General features: G+C 48.2%; 1 protein-coding gene across 1 annotated transcript; it reads right to left on the minus strand.

Annotated features, from left to right (window-relative positions):
• Positions 1-207: 207 nt before the first annotated feature.
• LOC101282916 (serine protease 40-like) lies at positions 208-8530 on the minus strand. The gene is made up of 5 exons (XM_033400120.2): positions 8302-8530; positions 7365-7527; positions 5228-5502; positions 3464-3630; positions 208-686 (listed from the first exon to the last, which is right to left on the minus strand). The coding sequence occupies exons 1-5, from the start codon at positions 8528-8530 to the stop codon at positions 369-371; spliced, it is 1152 nt and encodes a 383-aa protein (XP_033256011.1). The 3' UTR covers positions 208-368.
• Between the last annotated feature and the right edge of the window lie 5729 nt (positions 8531-14259).

Consider the following 14259-nt stretch of genomic DNA (forward strand, 5'->3'; position numbering starts at 1 on the left):
CCTGCACGCCCTAGGGCATGCCACTTCCTCCATGAAGTGATGCTTTGGCCCTGAGCCATGCCAGCTCTTCTGGGAGACTCACTGAGGAGGGTTCAGTTCCAGATGGCCAGCCAGCTTCTCAGTGTCCCTGTCCTTCCCCACCCCCATCCAGGGAGGAGCTCAAAGCACAGTTGGGGTAGGGATGCGAGATGGCTCTGATGAGTCAGAAACAGGAGCAGGAAGTTTCTTCCATTATTTTTATTTTATCAGGCCTGGAGCAGACTTCAGATGGACAGGAGGGCTCAGAGCTGAACATATTCAAGTAGAACACGTTGGCACTAATGCAGACAGGCTTCCAGGGAGAGGGCCAGGAGGGCCCCATGCATCTGTCACAGCCACTGTGTCCAGAGGAAACTCAGCAGCAGGAGGAAGTTCTGTGAAGTCACCAGGGTTAGGAAGCTCCTGGGCTTGTGGACACGGCCCAGAGAAGAAAAGTTGGGCACAGAAGCTTTGCTCTCAGGAGGAATGGAGGAAGGATCAGGGTTGGGTGAGGCAGCCTGCTTCTCGGAGATCCATTGGGTGAAGTAGGAGACCTTGGTGAAGATGCTGGGTCTTATGGGCTCCTGGCAGGGCATACTCCAGCTGGACAGCCCAATCAGAAACCAGGTATTATTCAGCTGGCAGACGAGGGGACCCCCAGAATCTCCCTGAGGAAAGAGAGGGCATGAGTCATGGGGACCAAGATGGAGAAGAACATGCATTGCTCAGACAGTGTGAAGACACCAGAGTGGACTTGAGGAGCTCTTGTGGCAAGGTGGGGATATGAGTGAGTTATTCTCATCAGAATCACCCGGGCACTTTGAAAGGTCCAGACACAGGGTCCCACTGCAGACCTCCTGGATCAAAGTCTCAAGGGTGGGGACTTGGAGCCCATTTCACATCTACAAGAATACACAGGGGGACCCCAGGATCTGGATGCCAGGCCTCTGCCCTTCCAGCCCCATGTGGGAGAAGGCGCCCCCCAGTGTCCTCCAGAACGGCCATGGCAGGCTTGGAGACCTCTAGCTAAATCCTCTGCCTAGTACTGCATCCTACCTGGGACTTCGTTTTTGACTATTAAGGACTCTAGTTTTTCCTCGATTTCTTGATTAAGCGTCTTTAGAAAATACCAAGCTGTTGGATGTGCTCAGAGGAAAAGAAGTGACGCCCGTGTCCAGGCTGGTGGGGTGGCTGGAATTGCAGGGAATCCCAAGGGGCTCCCAGAAGAATGTGAGGAACTTTGAGTGTGGGATGCCAAGGCAGGAAGTCACCTGCCACCATGGGGCATAACGCTTCCATCCCACAGGGCAAAAGGTGGGGACCAAGGAAACACAGCACCCCTCCAGCCTCCTGTTGAATGAGCATGCCTGAGCACGCTCTGCATGTGGGAGATGATGAGGTGACATGCAACACAACACAGACAATGCATCCCACACATCTGCAGACTCCAGATGTGGAACAGAGATGCCCAGAGGAGGGCCTTCAGAAGGCTTCTCTGACAAAAAGAAGGGAAGGGATGAGCAAGGCCTGACTCTGGAAGATGCAGGCAGAGGTGGTCAACATGCTTGGCATGGCTGAGGCCAGGGACTAGCAAGGCCAGCACCCAGCTCTCATCAGCCAGGGGCTGGGGTTGAAGGGAGCACTTAAGGACACTCAGCAGGGAAGTGATGTGACCTGAATCGAATTCTAAAAGGATGGCAGGGTGGTTCTGGGGCTGGGTGGAACACAGCCAGTGGGAGGACATGAAATGCTGCAGGCAGACCTGTCAGGACACGATTGTGGCAGCAAGGGTAACAAAGACAGGCAAGAAACGGTAAGGCACAGGGTTTGCCATGTATGGCCCTTCCTCTCCATCTAAGGAAAGAACGGAGCAAGACAAGAAAAGCAGGATGAGTGCCGAGGGGTGGTCCTTGGTGTGCTGGTGTCAGGAGAAGGAGGAAGAGAGCAGGAAACACAGGAGAGACCACCCTCCGAGTCTGATGAAAGATGCTGGAGGGTGCACTGCTGAGTGGGGTTGGGAGGGTGCCCACCAGCAGCCCTGGTGAGACCGAGGCCTTTGGTTATCTTGATAAGAGCGGTCTGGAGGAATGGCAGGGGCAGAAGTCTGATGGAGTGAGCTTAGGCAAGAAAGAGAAGTGAGGAAGCAAGAGAGGGCAAGTGCAGACACCCTGGGGCCAGCCCTGTTGGGAAGGCAGGCAGAGAGTTAGGGCAGTGGGCAGAGGTGAGAAGGGTCATGTGGTGTGTTTTCAGATGGCAGCATGTTTCTAGGAGACAGAAAGTGCTAGAAAGAAGGTGCAGGAGAGGGAGAGGAGGCTGTGTGAGGAAGCTTGTGGGGCCACAACTCCAGAGGAGGACATTGTTCCCCCAAGGTTGACCATGATCACGCTTTCTTTCCTTGGGCTGTCCACTTCCCTTTCTAGGCCTCGGTTTCCCCACCGTAAAATAGAAGCACTGCACAGAGTGGGAGAAGGCATTGACAGTGCACACACGCAGTATTGGACTCACAGCCCACAATTCAATTTGAAATAAGGGCAAAAACACCGTGGATAGACACAACAGAAAAGGCAATGCCCATATGAAAATGTGCTTGCCTTCATTATTCAAATGCAAACGAAAAATGCATGCAATGGTTAAAATGAAAATGGTGGACAGTGTGAAGTCCTGGCAGCCACGCGGAGAAGCCATTGCTGGTGGGAGTGCAAATGGGTCCGAGCAGGTTGGAAGGCTGCTCTCCGGTATCTAGGAGAGATGAGCATGTGCACGTTTTATGGTACAGTAATTCTAGTCCCAGGGTTATACCCAAACAAGCTGTGAACCCACGTACACTAAAATGAACACATGCACAAGGATGTTCACAGCAATGGCATCTGCAATGGTCTCAAGCAGGAACTACCCAAATGCCACCAACACTAGAATGGAAAAGGAAAATTACAATATATTCACACAACAATAACCAGGTAATGCTGTACAACAATATGACACACAACCAAAACTCCACACAAGATGGACAGACCTCACAGACCTGACTGAAGGGGACCAGCTGAGGGTGTGTCGTGTGAGATTCCATTTATGTAAGTCCTGACATGAACCCACAGGGCCTTAGCAGCCAGGTTAAGGTTACTCTGCGGTGACAGGAAGGAGGTATAAGACCGTTCGGATGCCTGTTACATGAATGTGTCAAGGTCTAAAAAAACACATCCAACAACACACTTGTAAAGTATGCCCTTTTCTATGTATGCTGTCCTTCAACAAAGCTCCTAAAAGTTATAAAGAAACTGGATGGGATAGACCAGCACCCTTTGGGGGCTTCTGTGCTTCAGCTCTGATGCTTCAGGATGGGGTGGGCCCAGGAAGAGGAAGTCAGGGGCTGGGGCAGGGTTCAGAGAAGACACAGAGGAGAGGTGACAGATGCCGCAGGAGAGGAGAGGCAGCCCACGTCACTTACTCGGCAGATGGACTTTCCTGTGTTGAGGTCCCCGGCACACAGCATGTCATCGTGTATAGAATAGGTATTGTTGTTGGGATCTGGCCCCTGGAAATACGATGCACAAACCTGACTGTCCATGACACCAACCTCTCCCTCCTGCAGCGTGTAGGAAGCAGACAGGAACCCTGTGTGTTGGGGGGAGAGAGGTTCAGATGTGGGGTGTACCCTGGGAGAGAAACCAGCTCCCTCCCTAACCTTCCTGCTAATAGAGATGCCATCAGTTCTAGCTGCCAGGACTGGGGAAGCCGTCAGAGATGTGCAAAGGTGAGGCGGAAAGACATCCAGGGCAGACGAGAGAGCAAATGTGAGGGGCCCATGGTGGAGAGGACGAGGAAGGAGGTCATCGTGGCTGCAGTGGGGTGGGGGTGGCAGGTGAAAAAGATGAGGCAACATCATAGCAGGGTCCAGAGCAAGCAGGGCATCCTCACCAGGATGTGGAGCTCGGATTTCATTCTGAGCACACTGGGAAACCACTGAAGGGTTATATTTAAAAAACAACGAATCTGGCTGCTACGTGGAGACAGAAGCGGAGGCACAGTGGGTGAACGCTGGAAGTCCTGGCTTGGCCAAAGTATGGCAGTGATGTCGCTAACAATGCCAGTAGGGTTAGGTGGCGTGACAAACAAGGCATGGCCTTGCCTCTGAGCAGCACCTGGTCTGGGGCACTGCCCACGTGGGTTCTATTTCTAGGTCTTGCTCACAGATCGGAGGCATCTTCCCACGGCAGCACAGTGTTACGGTGACAGCTCGCTCCTATGCAGTGCTTGCAGTGTGTGCCTCACATGTCGCTGGGCTGGCCCAGGCTCAGCAACTGTGGTCAGGGGAGGATACGGAGGGGGAAGGACAGCTGCCGGCTGAGACTCCCTTTGCTGTCATATGCTCCCTGTCCTGGTGGCTGCTTCAGCCTGTGACTTCCCTTCATGCCCCAACTCCTACCCTCCAACCTGTCTTGGAGAATCCTCCTTGCTCTGCCAGTGGTTCTTAACAAGTGACAGTCCATCCCAGGAGAGTGTCTTTGGAAATGTTGGAGAGTTGGCTGTTCTCATGACAAGGCGTTGTGACCGACATCTGTGGCCAGGAGCAGGGATGCTGGCTCACATAGCAAAGAAAGTCCTGCCCCAAATGCCTCCACTGAGATACTCTGCCAAATCAGGACCTACACATCATGCCAAATTGACATTCTCCTTTTTTTTTTTACTCAATGTTATTATTTTTCTAAATCAAAAGCATTCACCCTAGAGCAAAAATCTTTGCCCAACATTTCTCCTCTCTCGGTCTAAATGTATTCAAGCCCAGCAAGCTGGCAGAAAGGGCAAGTTTCACTTGAGTTAAGGGATGAGGGAAATGAGGTTCACAGATGTAAATGTTCTTAAGCCATAAATGCCCCATCTTCACCTCTCAGGCCAGAGAGCAGGCCTACCTTCATTTCCTTAATGCTGCCCCAAGTACCTTCTACAGCAGTGGAAGCTCAGGAGGTGTCCTGAAGGGGCCTGGCCCAAACAGGGCCTGGGAGTCAGGGTGGAATCCTGAATGGCTGAGTCAAAGGGCTCAGGTGCCTGATTCCAAAAGTTAGAGATACTCAGACTGTTTTGAACCATGGACCGAAGGAAACTTGAACTGATAGCAGACATGCTCTCAGGTCTGGAAGGGCTCCACAATGGTCACTGCTCTCCCCCTTCTTCCTCAGCCCTTGCTCTCCTCACCTGCCCTGCCCCCACTTACGTTCCTCGGTGACCATCCCCCAGCCAGTTATCCAACAGGAGGTATGAGGGGGCAACTGTGTGTTAGGTCCCGGGAGGCAGACGGGGCGGATGTAGTCGGAAAAGTCCACGGGCCGATACAGCTGCAACAGGGTGATGTCACTCCCCATGTAGTAGTGCTTGTTAAAGTCCGTTTTGACGATGACTCGGTACACCGATGCCTGCCCTATGTGTGAGGTAGGAGTTCTTAGCCAATGGTACCCTAGCAGGATTCTGTAGGCAGATGGATCATGGGACCTGTTGTGGGAAAGCTGCGTTATCACCCATGTCCTCTGGGTGCTGGGCCAGCATCCTCGCCCTGGCTGCCTCCCTCCCACCCCCTCCTCCTGGTGAGACCCCACCATTATTCAAAACCATTCTCTCTCCTCCCTTCCTAATACTGAGGTAGGCTTGATTGTTGTCCATAGCCTCAGCACATTTGTCCTTAGAAAGTTTCTGATGGCTTTCCCAGCACGCACCAGAATCAAAGGAGCAGAGCATCTTCATGCTGGAAAGAAACGTTGGGGGTACATCAAACTGTACCCTTTCAGTTTAGATGAGCAGAAACTTGGCTCATTTCCAGCTCTGACCAGAACCCTTGGAAGTTCTCAGGGCCTGGGGTGATTCTCAAAGACCCCACTTCCCAGCCCAGAATGATGCATCCCCCTCCTGTCCAGTCTTCACACGCTGATTTCTCTAAAAGCTGGTCCTCCCCTGTTGACAGGCACTCAACAAGCCTTTGTGGAGCAAATGGAGGAGTGCATGGAACTAAACTTCTCCTTGCTACTGGAACATGAGCAACTTTCCACCCACATGTCCTGCTTGGGCTGTCTCCCTACCCAGACTCCTCCCACAAGACCCCTCCAGCTCCAAGCCCCTCCTCCGGTGGGACCCATAGCGCTTCCTCTAATAATGGCTCAGGGTCTACCCTCTTGCACATTGTGGCCTCCCATCCTGCATCACAGTATTTGGGCTTGTGTCTCACTTTCCTAGTAGGATAAGAAACTTCAAGGTGGGTCCTGCATTTCCATGTCCCTCACAGTGGGCCTCACATGGGGCCTGGCACCTGTGGGTGCTGAATGAATGAATAGAACCCAAGTGGGATCTCAAATCCAGCTGATGCCAGCAGCTCTATCCTCCTGACTTGGAGGGTGACACTCTCCCCACCCACTCTGGGCACAGAGCAAGCCCAGGATGCACCTGAGGGGCAGCCCACTCTCTTGACTGCCGTGTCCCATCTCCCCGGACAGAGGCCATCTGCTTTATGCCTCGCTCTGGCCTGTTGGGACGGTGGTGACCACAGCTCCTCTTTGGCACATGCTTCAACAGAAGTGACAAGAAGAGCTGGGTCCCAGGATGCCTCCAGAGAGAAACATGTCAGACTGTGCAAGTGGTCAGGACCCAGGGAAGCCTCCAGCACTTGTGCTGGAGATGGCCTGTGGATAGCCTGGCTTGAAGGGGGCAAAATGCTTGTCCACACCAGGGCCTGATGGATGCCCCCAGCCCTGGGAAGTGGGGGCCCTGGGACTATGGTTCCAACACAAAGCCTGAAGCATGTGGCCAGAGACACTACACACCCACCGCCATTTGCACAAGAGGAAGGTAAAGCTGAGATCTTGTGGACTCTCTAGAGCTGGGCAAGATGTAGAAACCAGAGCCCACCTTGAGTGGGAACAAGATTTAATTCCTTAAGTTTAGGGAAGATAAAGAGTAGACTGGAAGCACTTTCAATGGAACTAAAGTCTATTTTCCAGTATTTATTGATCATCACAGTTAGAGTTAATTTCCATTTAGCTATTTAAAAGTAAAGTACACACAGCTTACCAAAGTGTGAGGAGGCATCCCTGGAGGGAGAGATGAGGCAGATAGCCCCTGTCCTGGGATATGTGACCCGACAGTCAGGAGACTGGAGTCCAGTGGGGAGCAAGGATGGCCTTCCAGGGAGAGGGAACTGCTGAGTCAAAGGCAGGGGCAACAGTACACACAGAGACACCTGGTGGCAGCAAAGCCTGAACAAAGCCTGGGAAAAAAAAGGCTGGGACAACCTTCATCCCCTTCTGTTCTGCCCGTTTGTGCTCCCTCCGCATCCCACCCAGCAGCGGGCTGTGGGGAAGATGTACAGTTGGAAACAGTGGGCAGCTGAGGCCACCCAGTAGGCACTGATGAGGGCGGCTCCACAGATGTGTTGACCATTATAGAGCAGGCTGACCTGCCATGGCCACCGCTTCTCAGGTGCGTCCCGGCCACCAAAGATCCTCCCAGTTACGGCAGGCCGCCCGCACACTGTGGAGACAGTCCAAGCCATCAGGCATCAGTGTTATGGATGTCAACCTCGGTGCCTCTAAATGTCAGCATCCGTAGGGCCCAGCGCCACCACAGCCCATTCTCCCACTTCACAGCTGGGAAATCCACGGCCCTGGGTGAAATGACATGGCCCACATGACAAAGGGCCACCTGGCTTCACTGTTGATGGCAGTGCTAAGGAAGCAGCCTGTGGCTCTGGAGGGGGCGGGAAGGGAGGCAGCTGCAGAGGGTCTCAGCACACCAGCCGGGAGCAGAGGTCCGGGCTGGGAGGTGGTGTTGCTCCAGACACTTTCCCAGACCTAGTTCACGTGACTAGCACACCGCTGTTCGAAGTCCCAGAAACTGAGGCCTTCCAGAGTGATGTCACTGAGATGAAGTGGCTACGTCCTTCTCCTCCAGCCCAATATTCTAGAGAGACTGAGGCCAAATGGAACATACTCTGACAATTCCCCTCTGAAAGCAGTACTTCCTCATTCCCCAAATGAAGAGGGTGCGGGGCCCGACAGGTACCGGCCTGGTCAGGACTCCAGTCCTTGGACTGAGGACGCTTGAGATCTAGCGGGAAGAGCCGGCGGGGAAGATGGCCCTCCCTTCCCCCACCTCCCATGACCCCCAGGGACCCAGGGACTCCTGAACCCGCTGGGCAGGTAGAGGTCCTACCTGTCTACCGTCGGGGTGGGGGGGCAGTATGGGGAGGGGAGGGACATATGAGGGGAAAGCGACCTTGACCCTCTTGCCCGCCTGCCCACTCACCCTCTTCAGCGCGCAGTGGTGGTCCAGCTGTGGCTGGCTGTGACGGTCCGGCTGTGGTGGTCCCAGCCACCTCAGTGTGCAGCAGGAGTGAGTGTAGGTACAGCAGGATGACAGCCAGGGTGCAGGCTCCCCGCCAGCCTGGACCTGAGCCCCCCTTGATCTCCATGTAGCCAGTCCTGCATCTGCGACCTGACTGAGCGGACAGCGGCTCGCGCGGGCCCTGGGGCATGCTGGGAAACCGCCTCCTTTTGTGGGCCACACCCCTGACCTGGACCTGACCACCTGCCGCTCGCGCACACACACGCGCGTGCCATTGGAGAAGCAGCGTGCCACGTGTGTCCAGAGCTCTCGCAGCCATGGTCCGTAGAAGGCAGTAATCGCTGGGAGCTCCCAGGCTGATGTGGGAAGCATAGGGCACATAGGATCCCTGCGTCCAGGGACCCCAGTTTGCGGGGAGACATCAGGGCAGCTATGGCACTATGCCAAGCAATAAATACCAATGCTCAGAGGTCAGGTGCTTGTATAAGTGTCACCAAATGTGTCCAACTTGCTTTCAAGATCCAGTGCACTTTGCACTCATCTGTTCCTCTGCCCCCACTCCCCATGTGATCAGGTCAGTGCCACTAAGGGTAACATCCCTTTCTCAGACTCACATGTTGTACTGTACAACATGACATAATCATGGGGTGGATACTCACAGGTCTTTCCCACACTCAACAGGAGGGAATTATACAAGAGTATGGGTCATTAGGGGGTCCAGCCACTGACCTCTAATGGCTCATGTCCTTCTCAAATGCTAAATCATTCACTATGCGTCAAGGTCCCCAGGAGTCTCATCCCGTTAAACTTAAAATTCGAAGTCTCATCTGTTGGAGGAGGTCATCAAGAGGAGGTAATTGCAGGTTGACCCTGGAGCCGGACCTGGGCAATTGGAGGCTCCTCACCCCTCCCCTGCCCTTGGAATGTAGGTTTTGCCCACAGTGGGTGCTGCTCCAAGGATGCAGCCCTGAGAGAGGAAGGTGTTGGTGAGACCATCTGGACAGTTTACATGACTGAACCCAGTTAAGACCTCTATGTAAACATTAAGAATCTAGGGAGTTGGGGCTTCCCTGGTGGCGCAGTGGTTGAGAGTCCGCGATGCAGGGGACACGGGTTCGTGCCCCGGTCCGGGAAGATCCTACATGCTGCGGAACGGCTGGTCCCGTGAGCCATGGCCGCTGAGCCTCCGCATCTGGAGGCTGTGCTCCGAAACGGGAGAGGCCACAACAGTGAGAGGCCCGCGTACCGCAAAAAAAAAAAAAAAGAATCTGGGGAGCAGGTGCAGAGATCTACTTGTCTTGGGGCCACCAAGTTCTTTAAAGCTTAAAAATTGTATTATAAATTCACTTGAAATAATAGAGACTTACTGTAAAAATTATGAAGAAAATAATAATTGTGGACACTCATCATGTCCCTTTTTACAGAAAGTAGCACATGTTTGCACTGGAAGAGTTCTATCAGGTTACTTCCTGCTAGTAGAAATCTGAGGGTCCAACTTTCATTTTGTACTTTCTCTGTCCCTTTCAGTACAAGACAGCAGTGTTTCTACTGACATAAACTTCTCAAGAACCTTGTTGTGGATTTCACTAGGTTTCACTCCATTAGGCAAAGCCACATCCACAGACTGTTGAGATAATTCCTTTTCTAACTTGGCCTCCTGTTGAGATGTTATGTATATATCACCACAATAAAAAGCTGGGAAAAAGGTAATATGACTGTCTCAAATACGTCTAGAGACATAGAGGAAAAGATTGGAAAATTTGAAGAGAAGTTGGAAGAAGTGAACAGAATAGGGAGGGAGGCGGGATGCATGATGACTGAGCTCAAAGGTGGCACCAAGTGTGGGGAAGTAGAGACATTGCAGATGCTAAGGGTGACAAGGGGCAGGATGCAGGACACACCAGGCAGGTGGGTCTGAGGACAAAGTCAACCTCCCACTGGGGTTGCGAGAAAACTCTTTTCAGGGAACACTGGGAGATGAAAGGGATTTTGGCGAAGCTGGGGTCCAGGGGATTTGCTCACCATCTAGGCTGCATCTGATGGTGTGATCTTCACAACTATCAGCATCCCCAGTTTGTAGGTGAGGAAACTGAATCCAAGGATAACCAAACCTTATACATGGAATGCAGGGCCAGCACTCAAGCCCAGGTCTGCTGCTGGCTTGCCCTTCTGTGTTCTGCTCCTGGTCAATCAGAACTCCAATCATTACCCTTCCTGCCCCAACCCCAATCTGTTTCCAGGGAAGTGCAGAAGATAGATTGTGTTCAACCTGTGGCTGTAACCAGGCTGCTGCCACCTTGAGCTGGGTAGGTTTGGAGAGGAGGAGAGTGCTATGAGAAGTGGCGGGGTGCCGGGAAGGCTACGGGCACCTGGAAAGGAGCAAGCACCCTGAGGCTTCACAGCCACCTGGGGGGATAGACTGTGCATAACCCCTTCACAAACGAGGAACCAACATCACTGAGAGGCAAAGTGACCTGCAGGCAGGGTCAGTGCCAGGACTGGGCCCAGCTAGCAGGCATTAGAATCCATGACAGTAACCACTGCCCCACACAGTAACAGTAACCTGTCTCTACAGGCTTGCAAAGTGCTGTGACAGGACAGCACCCCTACCTTTTCTAAAACTTTCAGTATAGTTGATTTACAATGTTATATTAGTTTCAGGTGTAAAGCATAGTGATTTGATATTTTTATAATTATACTCCATTTAAAGTTATAAAATATTGGTTATATTTCCTGTGTCCTACAATACATCTCTGCATTTTATTTATTTTATACCTAGTAGTTTGCACTCCTTAAGCCATTTCCCCTACCTTGCCCCACCCCCAAGCCCTCTCCTCAGTGGTAACCACTAGTTTGTTATCTGTACCTATGACAGTTTCTGTTTTGTTATATTCATTAGTTTCATTTTTTTAGATTCCACATATAACTGAAAACATGTAATATTTATCTTTGACTTACTTCAAAAGCATAATAACTTCAAAAGCATAATACCCTCCAGGTCAATCATATTGTTTTACATGTGGCTAAGTAATATTCCATTGTGCATATATTATATACCACATCTTCTTTATTCATTCATCTGTCAATGTACACTTAGATTGCTTCCATATTTTGGCTAGTGTAAGTACTGCTGTATTGGGGGTACTTACATTGGGGTGCATGTGTCTTTTCAAATTAGTATTTTCATTTTCTTCAGATATATACCTATGAGTGGAATTGCTAAGACCATATGGTAGTTCTATTTTTAATTATTTTAGGAACCTCCATACTGTTTTCCATTGTGGATGTACCAATTTACATCCCCACCAACAGTGAACTAAAGTTCCCTTTTCTCCACATCCCCCCAAGTATTTGCTACTTGTAGCCTTTTTCATGGTAGCCATTCTGACATGTGTGAGCTGATATGTCATTTTAGTTTTGATTTGCATTTCTCTAATAATTAGTGATGTTGAACCTCTTTTCATGTGCCTTTTGGCCATTGTTTGGTTTTTGCTATTGAGTTGTATGAGCTGTTTATATATTTTGGATATTAACCCCTTATCAGACATATCATTTGCAAATATCTTCTCCTATTCTGTAGGTTGTCTTTTTTTTTTTTTTTTGAGTGTTTCCATAGTTGTGCAGAAGCTTTTAAGTTTAATTAGGTCCCACTTGTTTATTCTAACTTTTGTTTCCCTTGCCTGAGGAGACAGATCCAAAAATATATTACTAAGACATGTCAAAGAGTGTATGTTTTCTTCTAGGAGTTTTATGGTGTCATTTTACACTTAGATCTTTAACCCATTTTGAGTTTATTTGTATATATGGTGTAAGAAAGTGTTCAAATTTCATTCTTTTACATGGAGCTGTCCAGTTTTCCCAGCACCACTTATTGAAGAGACTGTCTTTTCTCCATCATATATCCTTGTCTCCTTTGTTGTAGATTAATTGACATAGGTGCGTGGGTTTACTTCTGGGCTCTTTATTCTATTCCATTTATCTATGTGTCTGTTTTTGTGCCAGTACCATACTGTTTTGATTACTGTAGCTTTGAATTATACTCCGAAGTCCAGGAGAGTGATACTTCCAGGTTTTTGCTTGTTCGTTTGTCTGTTTGTTTTTCTCAAGATTACTTTGGTTATTCAGAGTAAAATTCATACATATTTTAGGATAATTTGTTCTAGTTCTGTGAAAAATGTTTTGGGTAATTGATAGGGATTGAATTAAGTCTGTAGATTGCTTTGGGTAGTATGGACATTTTAACAATATTAATTCTTCCAATCCTAAGCACGAGATATCTAACTATTTATTTGTATCACCTTCAGTTTTCTTCATCATTGTCTTACAGTTTTCAAAGTATAGGTCTTTCACCTCCATGGTTAAGTTTATTCCTAGGTATTTTATTCTTTATAATGTGATTGTAAATGGGATTTATTTCTTGCTTTCTCTTTCTGATACTTCATTAGTAGTTTATAGAAAAGCAATCGGTTTTTGTATGTTTATCTAGTATCTTGTAGCTTTACTGAATTCATTCACTAGTTCTAATACTTTTTTGGTGGAGACTTTAAGGTTTTCTACACATAGTATCATGTCATCTGCAAATAGTGACAGTTTTATTTCTTCCCTTCCAATTTGGATGCCTTTTATATTTCTTTTTCTTGTCTGATTGTTGTGGCTAGGACTTCCAATACTATGTAAAATAGAAATGGTGAAAGTGGGCTTTCTTGTCCTGTTCCTGATTTTAGAGCAAAAGTTTTCAGTTTTTAACTATTAAGTATAATGTTAGCTCTGGGTTTGTCATAAATGGCCTTTATTATATTGAGATATGTTCCCTCTATACCAATTTTGTTGGAGTTTTTTCATGGATGAGTGTTGAATTTTGTCAAGTGCTTTTACTATGCCTATTGAGGTGATTTTTACCCTTCCTTTTGTTAATGTGGTATATCACATTGATAAATGGGGATATTGAACCATCCTTGCATCCCTGAATAAATCTCACTTGATCATGGTGTATGATTCTTTTATATATTGTTTAATTTGGTTTACTTATACTTTGTTAAGAATTTTTGCACCTATATTCATCAAGGATATTGACCTGTAATTTCCTCTCTTGTAGTCTTTTGTCTGGTTTTGGTATCAAGGTAATGGTGGCCTTACAGAATGAATTTGGGAGTGTTTTCTCCTCTTCAATTTTTAAAAATAGTTTGAGAAGGATAGGTGTTAACTGTTCTTTATATGTTTGGTAGAATTCCCCTGTGAAGCCATGCAGTCCTGGACTTTTGTTTGTTGGGAGGGTTTTGATTACAGATTCAATTTCACTACTAGTGATCAGTCCATTTGGATTATCTGTTGGCAGTTTGTTTTTCTAGTATTCCCATGATTTTTTGTATTTCTATGATATTGGTTGTAATTTCTCCTCTTTTATTTCTCATCTTGGTTATTTATTTATCTTTGTTTTTTCCTTAATGAGCCTGCTAAAAATTTATCAATTTTGTTTATCTTTTCAAAAAACAACTCTTGGTTTCATTATTGGATTTTTTTTTCTTTCTTTCTTTTTTTTTCTCCCTATTTTATTTAGTTCCTCTCTGATATTTGTTATTTCCTTCCTTCTGCTGACTTTGGGCTGTGTTTGCTCTTTTTCTAATTTCTTTAGATGGTAGATTAGATTGTTTATTTGATATTTTTCTTATTTTTTGAAGTATGCCTGTATTGCTATAATCTTCCTTTTTAGAACTCTTTTTGCTGAGTCTCATAAATTTTGGAAACTTGTGTTTTCATTTGGCTCAAGGTATTTTCTGATTTCCACTTTTATCTCTTTGTTGACCCATTGAGGTTTTTTTTTTTAACATTTTTATTGGAGTATAGTTGCTTTACAATGTTGTGTTAGTTTCTTCTGTATAGCAAAGTGGATCAGCAATATGTATACATATATCCCTATAT

Source organism: Orcinus orca, chromosome 7 (genome assembly GCF_937001465.1).
Source record: "Orcinus orca chromosome 7, mOrcOrc1.1, whole genome shotgun sequence".
Classification (NCBI taxonomy): domain Eukaryota; kingdom Metazoa; phylum Chordata; class Mammalia; order Artiodactyla; family Delphinidae; genus Orcinus; species Orcinus orca.

What these genes read in the sequence shown, in the direction of transcription:
- LOC101282916 (XM_033400120.2), bottom strand. Translation starts at nt 8,530, where the DNA reads ATGCCCCAGGGCCCGCGCGAGCCGCTGTCCGCTCAGTCAGGTCGCAGA. An exon ending in GCTGCCCACTGTTTCCAACT is followed by an intron (nt 5,503 to 7,364) that starts GTACATCTTCCC and finishes TTCCCACAACAG; the next exon opens with GTCCCATGATCCATCTGCCT. An exon ending in CAGGAAAGTCCATCTGCCGA is followed by an intron (nt 687 to 3,463) that starts GTAAGTGACGTG and finishes CTCTTTCCTCAG; the next exon opens with GGAGATTCTGGGGGTCCCCT.